General features: G+C 45.8%; 1 protein-coding gene and 1 non-coding gene across 2 annotated transcripts; both read left to right on the top strand.

The window, feature by feature from the left end:
* The first annotated feature begins 437 nt into the window (after positions 1-437).
* LOC119803166 lies at positions 438-544 on the top strand. The gene has a single exon (XR_005283576.1). It is a non-coding gene; the product is annotated as a U6 spliceosomal RNA (small nuclear RNA).
* An 11,164-nt stretch (positions 545-11,708) lies between these two features.
* Siglecl1 (SIGLEC family like 1) lies at positions 11,709-18,840 on the top strand. Its single transcript, XM_038314339.1, has 6 exons — positions 11,709-11,906; positions 13,840-13,927; positions 14,326-14,607; positions 14,946-15,051; positions 16,153-16,300; positions 18,532-18,840. The coding sequence occupies exons 2-6, from the start codon at positions 13,903-13,905 to the stop codon at positions 18,649-18,651; spliced, it is 681 nt and encodes a 226-aa protein (XP_038170267.1). The 5' UTR covers positions 11,709-11,906; positions 13,840-13,902; the 3' UTR covers positions 18,652-18,840.
* The last annotated feature ends 2,029 nt before the right edge of the window (positions 18,841-20,869 follow it).

Genomic DNA, 20,869 nt, shown 5'->3' with positions numbered 1-20,869 from the left:
CCTACGTGAAGCGAGCTCCTGGACTACCCAAATTGCAGTATCTGGGGCTTTTGACAACACTACCAGTCAGGAGGCTTATGTTTGGGGGACTAAGCATAGGCTGACTTTTACTGAGATTATGTAATGAGACTCTTTAGAGCCCTAAGATTACTGACACCAGGTACTCGGTTCCCAGTTTAGATAAATGGTGGGCTTGTAATACAGGCCTGACACCTTGTGTGTCGACATCGATTTTTAATGACACCAAAGATTACTGTGTGCTTGTACAACTGGTACCTAGGGTCTTTTATCATCCAGCTAACACGCATAAAGACAAATTTGACAAGCACCCAACTCGCTTTTGATGAGAACCAATTTCTCTGACATTATCAGTAATCCTGGGCCTCAGGGTAGCTGCCCTAATACAGGCCACTCCGTACTTTAATGAATTAAAACTAGTGCTCATCTCGGCAGCACATATTCTAAAATTGGAATGATACAGAGAAGATTAGCATGGCCCCTGCGCAAGGATGACACGCAAATTCGTAAAGCGTTCCATATTTTTTTGTTTCTGTGAAGTGATCATGAACCCTCTTTCATCTTGAGATTAGCATATAAATGTGCACAGGTTTGCTAGCTTTATGTAAAACAAAATAAAATATATCCAGTTGAATGTAAAAAAACTAATTACCTTCATTAGAGAAAAAATAAGTACTGTTCAGATTTTGATGCTACACCACCAATATAGTGCTTTACAAGGTCAAGAAGATACTGAAATCTAGTTCTATAATTAGAACTAGATACTAGAAGAAGTGGGGAGATGAAAGACCTGGATAAATCCAGACACCCCTAGCAGGAAAAAAATAGAGCCAAAAATATAAGCAGGGAGAGAAGAATCAGAAATCAGATTACCCGGTTCAGTGACTCTGTTTCAGGAACTAACTGAAGATAAAGTTAGATTGTAATCTTGAGAATAATCCTGAGAAACAGGGAGTTGCCCCCTTGTGATCATCACTGGTATTTTCGGAATTTTCTATGACTCCCTCCCTTCAGATTAATGGGCTGTGGTTTCTTCCCTTAAAGACCCCTTCTCCCAGTTACTTGGGGTCAAACTCTTCCCCTACGTGGGTTATGAGTCTTGGCATCAGTGAACTGGTTCCTGTCTTGTCGAATAAACTTCATGTGATTGCAGCAAGGACGGTCTCTCGTCAGTTTCTGGGGGTGGAGGGTCATGTTATCCCGAGACTTGAGTGAGAGTCTCCCTACATCGGGGGTCTTTCGGTTCTATTGCTACTAAGAGATGCTGTGACCATGGCAGCTCTTATAAAAGAAAGCATTTTATTGGGGCTTGCTTACTGTTTCAGAGGTTATAGTCCATTTTCATCATGGTGGGAAACATGGCAGCATGCAGGCAGATATGGTACTGGAGGAGTAGTTGAGAGCTCTATGTACAGATCCACAGGAAGCAGGAAGAGAAAGTTACAGTAGGCCTAGCTTGAGCTTTTGAAACTGCAAAGTCCACGATCTACCCCCACCCCACCAACATTTCTTCCAATAAGGCCATTCTTCCTAATCTCTTGCAGGTAGTATCACTTCCTGATAACCAAGTATTCAAATGTATGAGCCTGTAGAGGGGGGAGGGGCACATTCTCATTCAAACCATCACACTTACGGTATTTTATCAAAGAGACAGAAACCCTAAGACAGTGACTATAACTGCATGGCTTGACGATGAGCTACGGAGGTGGCATGGACAAGGACCCTGCCTCTGAGACCCCGGATTCTCCTGTCTCCTGGCTGTTGTCACACTTGCTGGTCTCTCATAGGCTGTTCTCTGTGGTCTACACCAGGGACACTTGGAGAAGGGAAGAAAATACATTAGGAAGTTCAGTCTGGGGCTGCATTTTATTTAGCCATTGGTGTTCCAGTCCTCCCATTCTACCCACTCATTCCTGAGAGCCCACTTGCTAGCTGCACAGGGCAATGGGGTTCCCACCAGCTTCTTCATCATCAACCCCTGCCAAGCAGCAAGCAGCATCATCTAAAGTTTTGCCATTTCCTCATTCCTTCTAGAACCTCTCAGTCATTCCTATCAGTTTTCCAGCAAAGAGGAGCTTCGGTCACACACTCACTCTTTCGTTCGTTGATTTGTTCCCACTTACTTCACCCTAAGGGACTCCCACCCCAGCTTTATTCCTCAAGCTTCCTTTGACAATCTCTGGAGTCCTGATTCTGTCATACTGACCGCTGAGAGTGCCCAGAAGCTGTGGGTTGTTTGGCAGCATCTACAGCTCTAATGGTGATAGCGGAGTGGCAGGAAGCCAGAGGGGAGACAGGTGTAGGTGGTGGACATTTCTCAACGAGTGTGGCACCACCGCGCCCCATGTGCAAAGCACAAGTGTTTAAGTTAAGTTGGGAGCGTAGTCCCCAGCACCCCCCTCTCCCCCCCCCCCCCCCCCCCCCCCCCCCGCCCGAGAGTTGTATTGGTCTGGACTCCAAATCCCAGAATGTCAGGTCCTGATCCCTCCCTGGGTGGGGTGGGTCAGGACCACTCCCACAGGGTATTTAAGTGAACTCCCAAAAGAGGATCACACTGTGGTCTCTTTTCCTTCCTCCTGGTGATCGCGGTTCCCTCTTGGGGCCACCCGAGACTGCAGGAATCCCATTAAACCTGGATATTTCTTAATTTGGCTTGATTGGGATTTTGCGTCGGCAGAGAGCTCATGTTAGGAAAAAATCCTAACAGTTTTATCTTCAAGTTTTGTGAAAACTCTGACTGTATGTGGGTGGGAAGTTCCCGCTCTGTCATCAGGTGTTCTCTGCTTGACTCCATCACTGGGCTTCCGGTGATATTTCTTCTCAGTCCTGTGACACAAAAGCCTGGTACTCTCACCCAGGACAAGCAGCTTCAACCACCCAACTATCCTCCTCTCACTTGTAGGGACCCAGGACCATTCATTGTGCTCTACTGTGGTGATTGCTGCTGTTCTTGCTACGGGCAGGACTTGGAAAGGGGCTGGTGTCACAGGACCAAGATACCTCTCATTCCTTTGCAGGGTTCCTGGCTCAGGATCCAAGACACTGGCTGACAGTGCCCAAGTCAGTGACAATCGAGGAGGCCTGTGTGCCCTCAAGTGTCTCCTGCCCCTTTAGAAACTATTTTCAGTCTGTTTTTGGCTCCCTGATTCCAAGAAGGGGCCAATCTAAAATGGAGACATTCCAGTGACCACAAATAAACCCAGACAATTAGTCCAGAACGCAGCACGGCAGATTCCATCTCCTTTGGGACGAAAAGAAACACGACTGTTCCCTGCTCATCAGAGATGCCAAGAAAAGTGACATGGGAGTGTCCTTCTCTGGAATAGCTGCAGAACCTTTCATGAGATGTAATTATGGAGAAAGCCAGCTGCGCTGCGTGTGGCCTGTAAACAGTGAAGTCGCCTGATAGTACCTTAAGAGCCCCAATACACTGTGTGTGTGCGTGTGTATGTGCGTGTGTGTGTATGTGCGTGCGTGTGTATGTGCGTGCGTGCGTGCGTGTGTGCGTGCGTGTGTGTGTATGTGCGTGCGTGCGTGTGTGTGCGCGTGTGTGTGTATGTGTGTGTGTGTGTGTGTGTGTGTGTGTGTGTTAGGGTGCCTCATCCTGGGTGGATCTTGTGAAACACATGCTGTGCTGTGTGAGGGAAGATGGCTATCCTGAGGCAGAGTATGCTGTCTGGGCACATTTGAAGGTCTCTACCATGGCCCATGTCTCTGTCTCTCTTTCCCTCCCTCTCTCCCAACTCTAACTCCTTAGCATGGTGTTGTGCAGAAGGAAGACAGCAAGGCTGTCAGTGCACATAGACTATGAGGATCCCACCAAGGTTAGTCACATGGGGTCATTGCATGCCATATCTCCTAATGTCCTCCGTGTGATAGCTGTAGTGTGGTATGGCCCAACCACCATACCCATCCTGAGCTCGCTTTCCTGCTGGTCCCCAAAATGCTTCTAGATCACAGGTCCCATCTGTCTAGAGTACAGTGTGAGGCTCTCTCGCTCTTTCTACCCCTTTCTCCATGAAACAATACCTAGTCTCTGTCCCTCCATGCTTCAGTCCACCATTACCCATTTCTCCTCACTGACGCTGAACCTCCTTCTTCCCACCATTGGACCAGAAATGTTGCAGTAAACCAGAGACTTGAAGTAGTCAGATTCTACAATCATTGCCAGTCTCCAACAGCATCTGATACTGTGTCTCCAGGATGCTCCATGCACCTGACTGTGACAGGCACCTCACGCCTTGTGCTTACAGCATTGCCATGGTGTTTCTACCACATGGAGACCCACAGGTAGAAGGTGGTACCAGGATTCATCTTTATTGCATGTACTGGCTTTTTGGGATCCTATTCTCTTTGGATGTATACTCTGCTCAGCCTAGATATAATAGGGAGGGCCTTTGACCTTCCACAAAGCAATGTGCCTTACCCTCTCCTAGGATTAGATGGGGGTGGGGTGGGAGGGTATGTGGAGGGAATAGGACGAGGTGAGGGATTGGAGATTTGGATTGGTATTTTTTAAATCTAATAAATTAAAAAAACAAAGGTAGCAATGGAAACAGCTTAAATGAAGACATTAATGAAGATTTAGCTTCTAGATATATGAAGAATTTCTGAAGACAGCCAGCAAGAGCTAATACAACTAATTCAATATAGGTCAGAGATAAGGATAGATAATTCAGGGAGATCTAATGAGCAAATAATAAAAGTCATGCTTAGTCAGTGGTGACAATCAGAGAAGCAAAGTTTAGAAAGTAGGTACAAGAAATTCTTGGAACTGAAGTATCCTGGAGAGATTCTAGCAGAATCCATGCAAATGAAACATACACATCACCCATCACCTTGCTGTCACCCTACCCCAGAGTGTACATTATAAAGAAGCCTTTTCTTGGGTCCACAAAGAAGTTTCTATGAAGATGTCTTTGTCTATCTAATGTTCAATCTCAGTTGCCAACTGGATGAACTCTAGAAGATGGAGATGGGCCTCTGGGTAGGTTTGGAGGGAGTATCTTCTGAGGTTAAATGGAGTGGGAAGACATACCCATGTTGTAGGAGGCTGATAGTTTGTCCCCTGCTGCTCAGCCCCAAAAATAATCACATTGAAACCATATTATTTGCAATACTGTTTAGCCAATAGCTTAAGCATATTTCTGGCTAACTCATGCCTTAAATTAACCCATCTCCACTAAACTGTGTATCACCATGAAGCTGTGGCTTATCGGGTTAAGTTCCAGCATGGCTACATGGCTACATGGCTTCTCACTGACTCTGCCTTCTTTCTCCCAGCATTCAGTTTAGTTTTCCCCACCTACCTCTATTCTGCCCTGGGCAGGCCCTAGAGAGTTTTTTTTTATTAACCAATGGTATTCACAGCATAAAGAGGGGAATCTCACATCATACCCACCCAGATATTGTTCTCTGGGCTAGGATTTTGGACTAGATAAAATATAATGACATGCGGACCATGCGAGAGGGTTGCGAGGGAGGGGAGAGGATGGGAGGGGAGCAGAGAAAAATGTATAGCTCAATAAAAATCAATTAAAAAACAACCCCCCTAAATAAATGTTCTGCATAGACACTTTCTGTCTCAGTGAGTTCCTTCCCTGTGCCCCATTGTGACCCTTTCCTTTCCTCTCCATATAGACTCATCAGCAGGACTCCAGGGTACAGTATCACCCTGAGATTCCAAGACCTTCACAGGGTCTCGCCTTAGGAACATAGCGGTTCTTGAACTATAACTCCCTTGGACTTCATGGGGGTGAGGCGTCAGGAGTACTCAGAGTTCCAGACTCACCAAGGAACTATCGGGAGCATTGCTTTCATGTGAAGCAGTATGCCCTCTATGACTCCCCAGAGGTAACTCCTAGACACCCCCATTCCAACAGACTGTTAAACTGCTGTGTATGAGTCTCATGCTTCATTGAAATTGTCTGATGCTTGCAATAAGAGACCTGTGACCAAGGCTATGCTCCTTCATTTTCTTCAGTCTGACATCACCAGAAGTTACTCCTCTGCTTTTTTTCCTATTCAGAATAATGGTCTGACCCCTCTGTCCTCCTGCCTCACCTCTCTTTCTCTTTCTACTTCTTCCTCCCCAAATTTCCCATGTAAATGTATATACACACATGTGTGCTGATGCTGTTGCCCATGAGTACTTGTATGAAGGCCATAGGTCAAAGTTCAGTGTCTTCTTCTATTGCTTTCCACAATATTATTACACTATCATCATCACCATTATTTGACACAGGGTGTGGTGACTTAAAGGAAAATGGTTCTCATATGCCACAGGAAGTGGCACTATTAGGAGATGTGGTCTTTTGAAGTAGTTGTGGCCTTGTTGGAGGAAGTGTATCACTGGGGTGGGTCTTAGGGTTTCAAATGCTCAAACCAGGTCCAGTGACATTCTTTCTTCCTGATGCCTGCCAATCCAGATGTGGATCTCTCAGCTCCCTTCCTAGTACCATGTCTGCCTGTGTGCCACCACATTTCCAGCCATGATGATAATGGGCTGAAGCTGTGAACTGTAAGCCAGCCCCAGTTAAATGCTCTCCATTATAAGAGTTTCTGTGGTCATGGTGTCTCTTCACAGCAAGAGAAACCCTAACTAAGACAGGAATTGATACCAGGGACTGGGGTATTGCTATGATAGGCCTGACCCTGCATTTGTTTGGAAGAATATGTAACACTTTGGACTAGAAAACTGATTGGACATTTTAAAATGAGGCTTAACCGTGAGGGAACCTCCAGCGGGCGACAGATGGGGAAGGTGACTGAGCCCCACATTGGAGCACTGGACTGAGCTCCCAAGGTCCCGATGAGGAGCAGAAGGAGCGAGAACATGAGGGAGAAAGTCAGGAACGAGAGGGGTGCGTTCACTCATGGAGACGGTGGGACAGAACTAATGGGAGATCACCAACTCCAGTTGGAATGGGACTGATGGATCATGCGACCAAACCCGTCTCTCTGAGTGTGGCCAACAGCGGGGGCTGACTGAGAAGCAAAGGACAATGGCTCTGGGCTCTGATTGTTCTTCATGGACGGGCTCTGTGGGAGCCTTCTCAGCTTGGTCGATCACCTTCCTGGACCTGGAGGGAGTTGGGAGGACCTTGGTCTTAGCATAGAGCGGGGAACCCTGATGGCTCCTTGACCTTGAGAGGGAGGGAGGGGAGGTATGGGTGGAGGGGAGGGGAGGGAAGGGGGAGAAGGAGGGGAGAGAAAGGGGAGAAGGAGGGGAGGGAGGGGGGAGGAGGAGGGAAGGAGATGGAAATTTTTAAATATAAAAAAAAAATAAACCATGAGAAAAAAAAAACAAACAAAAAAAAAACAAAAAAAAAAATAAAATGAGGCTTAATAGGCATTCATAGTAGGAGCATGGAAGACAGTGGTGCTGAGGGTGATTTGAACTTGGGGGCCTGGTTTGAGATATTTCAGTTGGGAATATTAGTATGTGGCCTAAAAACCATCCTTGTGATGTTTTGGTGAAGAACGTGGATGTGTTCTGCCCTTGTCCAAAATAATTGCCTGAGGCTAAATTGAAGAGTTATGGATGCTTTTCCAGAGGAGATTTCCAGACAGCTAGTATTAACTGTGTTGCTTCGCTATCAGTGGCCAGTCTTATGCAGTTCTATAATGAAAAGGAGCAAGCTGAGCAAGGAAAAACACAAAATGCATAGTTTGAGGAAAAGAGGGGCACCAGGAGTATAAAGAAGCTAAGTCTTCCTGCTGCCTGAGGATCCTGATGTAGAACTCCTTCTCCAGCACCATGTCTGCCTACATGCCATCATGCTTCCTGCCATGATGATAATGGACTAAACCTCTGAACTATAAGCCAGTCCCAATAAAACGGTTTCCTTTATAAGAGTTGCTGTGGTCCTGACATATCTTCACAGCTATAAGACACAGGGTCTTTCCCTGAACTTGGAGCCTGCTGATTAGGCTAGGCTGGCTGACCTATGAATCCCTGGGGTCACCACTTTATGAGCTTTAATATTTTGATGAGAGATAGTGTTGCATGTGACTTTATGTAAGTTCTTGGAATCTAAACTCAGATCCTCAGTTTACCCACAGAGTATGCTCTACAGCCTCCTGTATAATGGCTTTCTAGAAAACCAGTAACCTTTCTGTATACCAATGGCAGATGATTAAAAAGAAATCAGGGGAGCAGTGCCATTCACGATAGCCTAGAAAGTACTTGGAATAAACCTAACTAAGGAAGTAAAAGATGTATATATGAAAGCTTTTAAACACTAAAGAAATAGAGGAAGAAGACACCAAAATACAGAGAGATCTCCCATGTTCATGTTTTAGAATTAGTCTTGTGAGGATGGACATCCTATCAAAAGCAATCCATGGAATCAATGCAGCAATCAAAATGGAAACTCTATCCTTCACAAACTTTTTTTTAAAAAAATCCAAAAATTCATATAGATACATAAAATTCCCCACATAGTCAAAGCCGTCCCAAGGAATAAGAATCTTGCTGGAGACGTGATGATACCTTCCATCAAGACATACTACAGAACCGTACTATTAAAGCCAGCATAGCATTGGCAAAAAACAAATACCAGAGCAATAGAATAGAATAAAGGGTCCAGATAGGAACCCACACAACTATAGCAACCAATTTTTATTTCAAATTTCAAATATTATTTTATGTGTATTGGTCTTTCTGCCTGTATGTATGTTTGTGCACATGCGACCACCATGCTTGCATAGGCTTGCCAGCAGCTCCATAGTCCCTGGCACCTGAGTTATAGATGATTCTAAGTCAGCATGTGGATGCTTAGACTTGAATCGAGGTCCTCTGCAAGAGCAACCAGTGCTTCTCACTGCTGAGAACCCCAACCACTGATTTTTGACAGGGAAGTAAAAAGAAATACACATTGGAGAAAAGTAAGTCTCTTCAACAAAACACTTTATACTCACAGAAGAATGAAACAAGACCCTCCTGGCCCCTGCACAAAAGTCAGCTCCAATTCTAGCTGTGAACTTCCCTACAGGATGGATTGGGGAAAGGTTCATTGACCTCAATGCTTGTCGTATTTGTTCATCTAAAGCTGGATGGCTTGTGTGTGCGTGCGTGTGTGCGTGCATGTGTGTGTGTGCCCTATGGGATGTTAAGTAGAGACCTGACTTCTACTTATAAATGCCAATGGTTTTCCTCACCTGTTTTTATGTTTTTGTTTGTTTGATTTAGAATATTTGGATTTTGTTGTTGTCCTTGTTTTTCCAGAGAGAGAGTCTCACTCTGGAGTCTGGGCCAATCTGGAACTTATAACAATTCTCCTGCCTCAATCACCCACATGCTGGTATTACAAGCTTGAATCAACATGCCCAGCTCCCCTGCCTGGTTTTCTTCATTGTGCTTTTATTCATTTATTTTCTATTCATGTTTCTAGAGATTTACTTATTTTAATTTTTGTGTATGATTGACTGTATCTCTGTCTGTGCATCAGGTGCATGCAATGCTCACAGAAGTCAGAAGAGGGTATTGGATCCCTGGGACTGGAGTTACAGACAGTTGTGAACTGTACATGTAAGTGCTGAGCACAAAACTTGGGTCCTCTAGGACAGCAGCCAGTGCTCTTAGCCCCTGAGCTATCTCTCCAACCCATCCATTCATGGTTTTAGTTGTTTTGTCTAATTTTATGTGCCATTAAATTTTGTTTAAAAAGAAAATTCAAAGTTTGGAATGCTGCTTACACAGGAATAGGAAAAACAGGAGGGTTTAAAATTGAGACTTTACATTTTCTTGCATCTTACTGCTACTTAATAATGCCTAATTCTATAATCACTTAAAAGTTATTTGCTTTTTTCCATTAAAATTTAAGAGTAGGAGGTCTCTGCTTAACACCCCACATGGCTCCCTTGTTGAAAGCACCTACTGTTTTTTATAGAGGATTCAAGTCAGTTTCCTGCACTCACATCACTTTGCTGAAAATGTCTTGCAGCTCCAGCCCCAGAGGTGCTGATTCCCTTTTGTGGTTTCTGCAGGCACTTGCACTCATAGTTTTGATCATGGGCACATACACATGTGCATCCTACACACACTAAAAGTATGCCTTTAAATGTAGGTGTGTAGTACACTTTCACTTTATGTATGCTCCTATTAGTCACAGAATAAAACAAACCAAGAGATTTACCAGACCGGCCACTGGTGCGCTTGTTTCTTTGGAGTGTTGTAGACTGCCTTTCAGGGTGAGTGGAAGTTTGTGTTGTGTCTCCTCAGGAAAAGCCTACCACAAAGCGGCTCTTGGCACTCATTACAGACAGCTCACAGCCGTCTCTAACTCTACTTTCAAGGGCTCTAATGCCCTCTTCTGGACTCCATGGGCACTTGCATAAGGGTGACATTCACTCATGGACACACACATAGGTGAAATAATAATGATAGTAAATCACTTAAAACAGAATATAAGATAATATTATTTTGATCCTCAGGCAGACGCAAATGCAAATCTCAGTGAGCCAATATCACACACATACTCTCTCTCTCTCTCTCTCTCCCTCTCCCTCTCTCTCTCTCTCCCTCTCCCTCTCCCTCTCCCTCTCCCCCCTCCCTCCCTCCCCTTTCCTCCCTCCCTCTCTCTCTCTCTCCAACCTCCTCTCTCTCGCGGGGTTCCATCTCTCTCTCTCTCTCATCCTCATCTACTCTCTCTCTCTCTCTCTGTCTCTCTCTCACACACACACCAGAATGGCTAAATTTAAAAAATGACTGTTGACATGTGTGGCTGATAGGGAGCCGACTGTAAAGTGTCCATCCACTTGACAGTATCTTAGGACATTAAGCAGAGACCTAGCACCTTAAACCCTGATGTCCTGCTCCTTTAACCTGCTCATGATTAAAGCTATATTCATCGGAGGGTACAAAGCACAGGCGATATTTCAACCAGAGGAGGCAGTTGTGAAAGCAACAGAACGAGACTAGAACTGCAAGGTGTGGCATCTCACTGCGACCGTCAGCCAATGAAGATTTAATAAACTGAGTAGCTGAAAAGCATTTTTGAAAATGTGGCTAATGGGTCATAAAGTTTGTAATCAGAAGGGAGTGAGGAAGGTTGGAGTCAAAGTGTGTTTTGATGAGAATGGTCAAGAAAGACCTTGTGAGCTGGGCGGTGGTGGCCCACGCCTTTAATCCCAGCACTCGGGAGGCAGAGGCAGGCGGATCTCTGAGTTCGAGGCCAGCCTGGTTTACAAGAGCTAGAATCAGGACAGGCTCTAGAAACTACAGGGAAACCCTGTCTGGAAAAACTAAAAAACTAAAAAAAAAAAAAAAAAAAAAAAAAAAAAAAAAAAAAAAAAAAAAAAAAAAAAAAAAAAGAAAGAAAGATCTTGTGGAGGAAACGTGTAACAAATTGCCAGTGTCTCACAGTAGCTCCTGATTGGCTCAGAGCCACCACAAAGATGGGTGGGACATGAATGTTCAGTTCCTGATTGGCAGTGGTGATTTTGTCTCAGCTTCCAGAGGCAAGTGCACAAAGCCTCACTTGTTGGTTGTGGCATAGAAGTGCAACCACTCATTGGCTGCTGAGTAAGATGCTATTCAGACTTCGTCAGGTCGTAGACAGCAGACAGACACACAGACACACACGCACACGCACACACGTACGCATGCGCAAACATAGATGCGCACACACACATACACCGTGTATACGCTGCAGAGACTGTCACGTGGCCCTCCTGTGCCACTCTAATGTGGCAGACAGAATATGACCGGCTGCCTGAGCCTATGGGAGGGTCCATGGGATTCTTATGCGTTGAGATCCTCCACACTGGGTTTCCAGGGACATGGAGTTCCTCCCTTAGTCACGCAGTCTTCAGACAGCGTATCCTTGGACGTCTCACGAGACAGCCACAGGGCGGTTAAGCCGCACTGCAACCTCAGCACCGAGGTAACGCGAGTTCCTTGTTTGTCCACTGCCCGTTCTGGATCGGCCAGTTTACCAGGTGCCACTTTAGTCAGTTTATGCTAGAAAGCCTGTCACTCCTCAGTCACCCGATCAGCTTTTCGTCTCTCAGTCAGCTGTTCATCCTGCCCCTGTACCCGACATGGGCAGTCCCCTAGTCAACTTCTTACCCTTCAAGTCGCCTGTTTGTTCCGGCTCTTTCACTTGTTCATTCTACACAGTCAGTCACCCCTCAGTCACTCGATTAGCCTGTCTCCCTCCAGTCTCTTTCAGTGTGTCACCAATTTAACCTGAAAAAGGCCAGTGGATAACTGTTCTACTAATAGAACAAACAATAAGCATGGGAATTAATTATCAGATTAGTGGCTGTGTGAGTTAGCCATTAGTTAACTCACCCTGTAAATCAGGTCATCCCATAATCCATCTCTGTCATAACAGACATAACATGACAGGGCCATCCTTAATTAGGCTCCCACCAATCTCTTGGTAAATTAATTCCAATCACCTGTAATCCTAGTTCTTGTGAGGTGGAAGCAGGAGAATCAGGATTTCGAGGTCATTCTCAGCTACATAGAAAGGCCAGCTATATAAAATTTTGTGTAAAACAAAACAAAATAAAATTTAACAGTTAGAGAACACTTGGCTGGTAAGAGGAAGATGGGGAGACAATCAGGTAAATGGAAGTGTGCTGAGGAAAAAGGATTTCATGGAGTCCTGAGAACAAGACATCAGGTAAAATGAAGAGAAATGATGGCCGAATGAAAATCAAGAAGGGATCCGTTAGTAGCCGTCCCACCTACACTCCTTAAAGCCTGGCAGAGAAAAAGCAAGAAGAAATCAGAATTCTAAAGCTAGATTGATCAATAAATCTCACCTATGTGACATGAATATGAGAACACAGTTGAAGAATGGATGATATTTGACCAGAGCTATTTGGTGATTTACTGACAAGGCTGGAGCCAGGACCCATCTTGGGCTCATTCTGACACCCAGAATGAGGTTTTAAGTTGGGAAAAAAGAAAGAAAAAGTTGACAAATTAAAACAAGGCTTGTGTTTGATGTGGAAGTAGAACACCTATCATTCCTCTGTGAGGGGTATGAGCAGTCATTCTCTGCTTGGCTTTCCTCGAATCAGTCACTCAGGAGCCAGGGACTAGCCTGGTCTACACAGTCAGTCATAGCAGTCTTCCTATGCCAGCTTCCATGTAACAGGATTACAGGTGTGAGCCACCACATCTGGCTATGAATTTACTGATTGATTTATTCAGACTCATTTTTTGTACAGTGAAAGGAACACCAAAAGTCTAAATTCTACCCACTCCTCTGAATCTTGTCCCCCATTTCTCACATTCCAACTCAAGTACATCATTCTTTCTCAATAACAATAGAGGCCTCTGTCCAGGTCACCTGTCCTGCAGTCATTCCCAATCTGGCCATTTCTTTAATGTCCCACTGGAAGAACCCCATTCATGCACACCTCTTGATCCCATCCCTCCATGGTTTACTTTCTTAATTAGGGTTTCTATTGCTGTGAAGACACACCATGACCATGGCAACTCTTATAAAGAAAGAACATTTAATTGGGTTGTCTTACATTTTTAGAGATTTAGTCTGTTATCATCATGATGCAACATGGTGACATGCAGGCAGACATGGTGCTGGAGAAGGAGCAGAGAGTCCTACATCTTGACTTTCAGGCAACAGGAAGTGGTCTGAGACACTGAGCATGGCTTGAACATATATGAGACCTCAAAGCCCACCTCCACAGTGACACACTTCCTCCAACAAGATCACACCTCCACCAACAAGGCCACACCTTTTAATAGTGCCACACGCTTTGGGGGCCATTTTCTTTCAAACCACCACAACCTACTTTGCAAAGATGTTCCTGCTCACCCACCTCCACATCTCTTTCCAGCTGCCATCACCTCATTCCTCACAGTGAAGAGTATTGCATGTCTGGGAGTTCTTGCTCTTGCGTATGGGTCTGCTGCCTCTACAGTGGGGTAAGTGGACAAGAAGCACTTCTAGAGGTGTCTGAGGAAGCCACAGACAGAATTGTGAAGACAGAGGTCAGAGGTTGTAGAAGATAAATAATCATTGTGGATTGGACATCATCTGTTTAGGATCCCCCAGTGAGGGCTAGGGTTATGACTTGGGGGTGGAGCTCCTGCTAGAATCCCTAGATAAGGGGCTGGAAGCATGGCTTGGCAGTAGATACCTCCCGAGAATCCCCCAGGGTGAGACTGGAGTGTGGCTCAGTGGTAGAGGGTCGTCTAGCATGTGGAAGACCTTGAGTTTCAGCCACAGTGTGAGAAACAAAGAAAAGAAGGCTGGGTCCTTAAGGAAGAATTAAAAGAAAAATCGGGTGACCTTGTTGACCCCTGACCCTTCCTCTGCACAGAAGCGGCCAGACTGCTCAACTCTTTCTGTGCTGTGGAGAAGACTTTGCAGTGCAGTTGCTCCTTTCGTGGGATCCCCACACCCTCTGTGCAGTGGTGGATGGATGATGCTCCTGTGGATGTGAACAGTGGGCATGGCCACCTCCAGGTGACCTCTACCACACTTGGCCCCTGGGACAACAGCACCCTCAGCATGGCCAAGGACCCAGAAATGGGCACAGTCCTTCTTTGTGAAGGAAAGAACCAACATGGAACCCATGGTCTGAGCATCCTACTGATGTCAAGTGAGGGTGGGGACTTGGAGGCTGGGTGTGGGCGGTGAACAGGGAGGCCCTGAGGTCAGAAGAGGGACCACAGCCTGGAATCCAACTTAAGAAAGGCTTCCCGAGGGTGTACAAGATGGCTCAAAATGGACAGGTGCTTGCTGCCAAGCCTAATACCTGAGTTCAATCCTCAGGTGCCACACGGTGGGAAGAGAAAACAGACTACTGCAGCTTGTCCTTTGACCTCCACATGCACACTGCGGCACATGCAACACCCCCTACACATGTGGAAAAAATGCAATTTTAAAATATTTCTGCTTATAAAAGCAAAGTCTTACTGAAATGCCTTTTACTTACAGGAAGGGGCCCTTTGGCTCCCCAGATCTTCCTGAAGGCGCTGCTCCAGGGTGTTGTCTATGCAGCCATGGCAACCACACTACTTTTCTTCTGCCTCCTCCCCTTCATGTGAGTATGTCTGAACCCATTTTATGCTATGCAACCAAACATCTGAAATGAGCTGATTTATGAAATACAGAGGTTTACTTAGCTCAGGGTTCTGGAGTTGAGGAAGTGCAAGAACATGGGGCAAGCATCTAGAGTCAGCAAGGGCTATCATGTTCTGTCAATCACACAGTGAGGTCCAGAACAAGCACCTCTTCTCATAAAGTCACTAATGCCGTCATAGAGACCTCACCTTCCAACCCCCCTAATCCTGTCTGGCAATGAGAAGAATGTAATTGAGACTGAGTAGTTGTCTTTCAGGGGAAGAGGAAGAAGAGAAATGAAGTGGTACAGTATGGAGAGGAGCTGGAGTCAAAGGCAAACACAGGTTAGAAATATTGTACAGCATACATAGAACCCTGGGTTCAAGCCCCAGCACTGCATAAACCAAGTGTTGTGGTGCCTTCCCCTAATAATCCCAGCACTCAGGGGAAAGAGACAGGAAGATCAGAAGTTCAATGTCATCATCATTAGTGTGGTGAGTTCAAGGTTGGCCTGCGCTACCTGAAACCGTCTCAATAGGCAAGCAGGCAAATAAATAAATGAATGAATGAATGAATGAATGAATAAATAAATAAATAACAAAGCATTGCAGAGATGGCTCAGTAGTTAAAAGTACTGGCTACTCTTGCAGAAGAGTAGGTTTAGTTCCTAGCACCCACATGGTGGCCCACAACCCATAACTCTAGTTCCAGAGGATCTGCCACCCTCTTCTGGCTTCCGAGGGCACACATGTGGTGCACAAACATACATTAAGGCAAAACACCCATAAACACTAAATAAAAATAAATATGCTTTTAGATTCCCAACTCCCCCCCAAAAAACAAATAAATTAAATAAATAATGATCTCTACAGCTGGCCCATCTGAACCCCGCGGGAGTTATGCAGGGAGTCCTGATTACACAGGGTGTGTTACCAACTTACAGAGAAGTTGGGTGGCTTTCTCCAGACAGCACAGCAAGCAGGATCCTTTTGAGACTTCAGTCTTGAATGCTGAACAGAACCAGAGACCATTGGGATGCAGAGGCAGGAAATCAGAACTAATCAGAAACATATTTCCTTAGAGTGAAACTTCTCAGGATGCAGAAGGCAAAGAAGTGTGCACAGATGAGAGCACAGCAGGACTCTAAGCCTGGACCAGAGGGAGACTCCATTGTGAAGCCCAAGGAACCTAGAAAATCCAGAACTGAGTCACCTGGGAAGTTGCTCTCAGTGAGTGCCCTTTGCATCACAGTGGAATCTGGTCTAGCAGGACAGCATTAGTGGGAAAAGTTTGTGTGCTGCTTTGGAGAGAGTACCCAGTCTGTAGCCTGTATAATACATAATCAGCTTGAGGGTTGCTTCATAGGTACTGAAGCTGAGGCCCCAGAGGCTCATGGGAGAGACTAAGAAACATAGTTTAAAGGATTATTAGAACTATCAACACACACACACACACACACACACACACACAAATGAATCCCCACTGGGAAGTGGGTTGATGCCCCCCTGGCAGTAATGTCAGCATCAGCGTGGAAACCACAGGTTTGGCCTCTGGTGTGCAGTAGGCAGCAGTCACTAACAGCCTAAGGCCCAAGTCACTGCCAAGTGCTTGGAGACTCAGTTCTGTGACCAAATACCTGACAGAAGCAACTTAAAGGAATTGATTTGACCCATGGATCAAGGGATACAGTCTCTAATGGTCAGTATTAGCTGTCAGCTGGACAGGATCTAGAATTACCCAAAAGATGGGCATCAGGACATGCCTGTGGGGCTTGTCTTGATTGCGTGGATTGAGGGGGGAAGACCTGCCCACTGTGGGTGGCACCATTTCTGCCAGGGATCACGAACTGTGTGCGTGGAGAAATTGAGCTGACCACTATCTGGCATGCACAAGTTTATTGTTGTTCCAGCTGTGGATGCAATGCGATCCGTTGCCTCACGTGCCTTCTGCCTTGAGCTCCCCATCTGGATGAACTGCACCTTGACCTGTCAGCCCAAACAAACTCCTTTGGGCTGGAAAGATGGCTTAGTGGTTAACAACAATGCCCGCTCTTTCCACAAGCCCCGAGTTCTGTTTCAAGCACCCACATCAGACATCTCACAACTGACTGTAATTCCAGCTCTAGAGGATCTCATGCTCTCGCCTCTGTGGGCGCCTGCTCACGTGCTCACAAATTCACATGGACACATACATGAAAACCCCCGTTAAAAACAACATCAAGGGAAAAAACGAAGAAGCAGGGCGCTCAGGCAGGAAGCAAGGCCAGGCTATGACTCTCTAAGGTCCACCCACAGTCGGCCACCTGTGCCAGCCATTCATCCAGTCCCAAAGGTTCTACTGCCTCCCCCAAACAGTACCACCAGCAGGAGAGCAAGTGCTCAATACAGGACCCTCTGTTCTAATTTCACATTCAAACCATAACACCAGGTTGTTCCTTACTTCACCCCAAAGCCCACAACCCCAGAACATCTTGGCTGGAACAGGGCTGGAGACTGCCCGGTCTCATTCTTATTTACCATTTGTGAGTCTCCAGATCCATGGGGTTCCTGCTGCTATTACTTACTTTTCTGTTCCTGTGTTAAAACGCCAAGACCAAGGAAGAGCTTGTTTGAGTTTACAGTTCCAGAGGGTTAAGAGTTCCTTGTGGTGGTGGTGGCAGGCACTGGCATCAGGAGCAGGAGGGTGACAGCTCACATGTCCATATGCAAGCTAGAAGCTGAGCACGAGCACGGGCAGTAGCAAGTGGGGCGAGACTATAAACAGTTACAGCCCACCTCTAGTGATACACTTCCTCCAGCAAGACGGGGCTCCACCTATGACGACCCCAAACAGTGCCACCAACTGGGGACCAAGTGATTCATACCACCCCACCAGTTCCCTCCTAACAACCTGTGCACAGAGCTAGTGTCCCTTTGTGGATAAGCTGTGTGTTCTACTTTGAATGTGAACCCCACTCCCAGTTCACATAATTTGAACACTTGTTTCTCAGCTGGTGGTGCCAATGTGGAGTATTGTGAAATCTTTAGGAGACAGACCGAGCTTGGCTGAAGGAAGTGGGGATGTAACAGGGCAGGGCTTAGGTTTCTATATACTGACCCATTTATGTCTGCTCGCTGCTTCCTCTGCCCTGGGCTGGGTGTGGTGCCAGGATGGATTAGACCTAGCCCTTACCCTCAGAGAGGAACCACGCTGGTAAAGAAAGGTGTTCTCACAGGAGGAGTACTGAGCCAGGGGGTTAGGGTGACCAGGAGCATGGGGAAACACTTGCCTGATGTCATCATGTACAACATCCCAGGAAGGGTCAGAGGGAGAAGAGGTTTGTAGGCTCCAGTCATAGTATCTTGAGGAAAGTTAAGACCATGTTTGATCCACATTTCCTTAGAGTTCCTCTTTGGGTGTGGCTACTTCACCTCTAAATCTGTTCCATCTTCTCTCTTTGCCCCGCCTTCTCACCGACCAGGAAAAGGAAGACAGCCTGAAGCCAGCGGAGCCTCTGGAGGAAACCGCACCACACCCAAAGCTCTCATTATTCCCAGAATCACAAAAACCCATGGAGAGCCCAGAAACCCCAAGTCCGTAATAAACTTGGAGTCCTGCAAATCTGAGCTCACGAAGACCTCTCGGCCTCTACACAACCTGTACACTCCAAGGTGTGGAGACAACACTGGGCTGGGCTCAGGACTTTAAAAGGTCACCTGTATGACTGGTGTTTGGTGACGGGAGTCACAAGACTATGCAGCAAATGCACAGCTGGCAGACCACTGGACAGATCCACAGGAGTCTGATCTGGTGAGAACCCTGCACAGCTGGCAGACCACTGGACAGCTCCACAGGAGTCTGATCTGGTAAAGAACCCAGTTTGCAGAGCTTTGGGAACATCTGTCTTTTGGATAGTCACTGTCAGTTCTATAGAAATTTCGTGAAATTGTGATGTTTCTCCCTTCCACTCTATCCCAGCAGTGTATAAATCATTCTTTAAACGTAAAGTCTCCTGCACTGGCAACTGTGAGCCCTGGTATGAAAGCATTCACTCAGCCAAATCTTTGTTCTTGTAGTCAAATCTACACAAAGCTAGACTCCCACAATTATCCTTACTGACAGGACTTGTTGACTGAAAGGAGCCCTGAGCAAGAGGCACTGAGAAGAGATGGTAAGTCTGTTCTTACTGATAAACATGCCTAGGTGACCTGAATTCTTTAGCAGCAGACTCAGGAAGGTGTAATCTACTGGCCTTTGCTCTAATCTAACAAGCTATTAATATTTACCCTTTACCTTGGTTTCAATTAACATAAGATCATAGCCCAGGAAATTAGCTGTTTATGCCTTTACCCCTTGAGATACAAGGAAAAGGCTTGAACCACTAAATCAGCCCCAGAGAAAGAAATTCCTTCTCACCTAGGTGCTGGCAGACACCCCGCTGGGGCTGGAAGCAGAATCTTCAAAGAAATTCCCTTTAACTCAGCTAGCCAGATGCTGATACAAATCAAGTACCTTTGCCTTCCTCCCAAACCTGGGTTACTATAGTTACCAACACCAGGGAAGGAAGCAGAAGTGCCCAGAAAGTGCAACAGCACTCTTGCATTTTCTACAATTATTAATCACAAACTTCCAGCTTAACTAGTTAAAGTTAAGAAATGTAGTTAGCACATGAAAACATCTAGAATTTTGTATTGATTCTGAATTAATCCTCTCAGTATCTGCCGGGGAGCTTCACAGCCATGCTTCTTCTGAGACATGAGGTGCCTCCTTAACCTGTGTTCGTAATTCTGTAAAATGCATGCTTGTTAACTGTCTGTGTGGGTCTATAAACTGGAAATCATGTGGGATGGGTAGAACAGTGAGGAACATCCGAAGAGAAACAGTGAACAACAGCGAGGGGGAACATGGAAGGGAAACATCCAAAGAACCTTGGAGAGAGCAGAGAAAGGATAGATGAGACATAATAAAACAACATATGTGAGCTAGTTTATGTTATTCACCCTCAGGTATCTTTTGTCAGTTTTGCCTGCTATAGCGATCCTTCTCAACCCTGAGAGGTTAACCCCAACATCAGCCTTGATAGTTTGGGTGAGCCAAAAGATACATGTCTCACTCGAAGGCAGAGTCACAGGACAAAAATGACTGTACACAGCACTGTGAAATAAAGAATTTTTATTATTTTCTTCATAACCAGTTCCACAGACAGGCACACAGACAGACAGACAGACAGACACGTGCACACACACACACACACACACACACACACACACACACACAATCTAATCCCAACTCAAGCGCTTAGCTTCAGACTTCAGTAGGCTCACACACTGTATACCTGAGTGGAGACCGCGCTGTGAAAAGTGGTACCCAGAGACACGGGTAGAGAATATATGCCATGATGAATTTGAGCTCGAAGATAAAACATTGGAAGGTTATGTCATGGCACCATATCCTTGCCCTTAGGACAGTTTGCCTGTCTTATTTCCTCCCTCACCAGTACTGGGAATGGTGCCTAAGATCTAAGATGCATGCAGAGCTGTTTGTGAAATGCATGAACGAATGAATGAATGAATCACGAGCTGTTGCAAAATTTGAAGCCAAGAAGTAGACTGAACAGATCTATAGAGAAAGATTGTTCTCCGAGTGAGAGAAATGGCGTATGTGGTATCTTCGGCAGGGGCAGAGGGAAGGCAGAGGCAGTGAACCTACTTAGGTGAACACTGCAGTGTCTCTTGGTGTTTCATGACTTTCCTGGGAAGAAGAAGAAAAGAGTGTCCATTCCCAAAGAAGACCAAAGAAAAGATTCCTATGTCTAACCT

The sequence above is a fragment of the Arvicola amphibius genome, chromosome 12, assembly GCF_903992535.2.
Source record: "Arvicola amphibius chromosome 12, mArvAmp1.2, whole genome shotgun sequence".
Lineage (NCBI taxonomy): Eukaryota > Metazoa > Chordata > Mammalia > Rodentia > Cricetidae > Arvicola > Arvicola amphibius.
The sequence above is the reverse complement of the archived record's forward strand: the minus strand, read 5'-3'. Positions and strand labels throughout refer to the sequence as shown.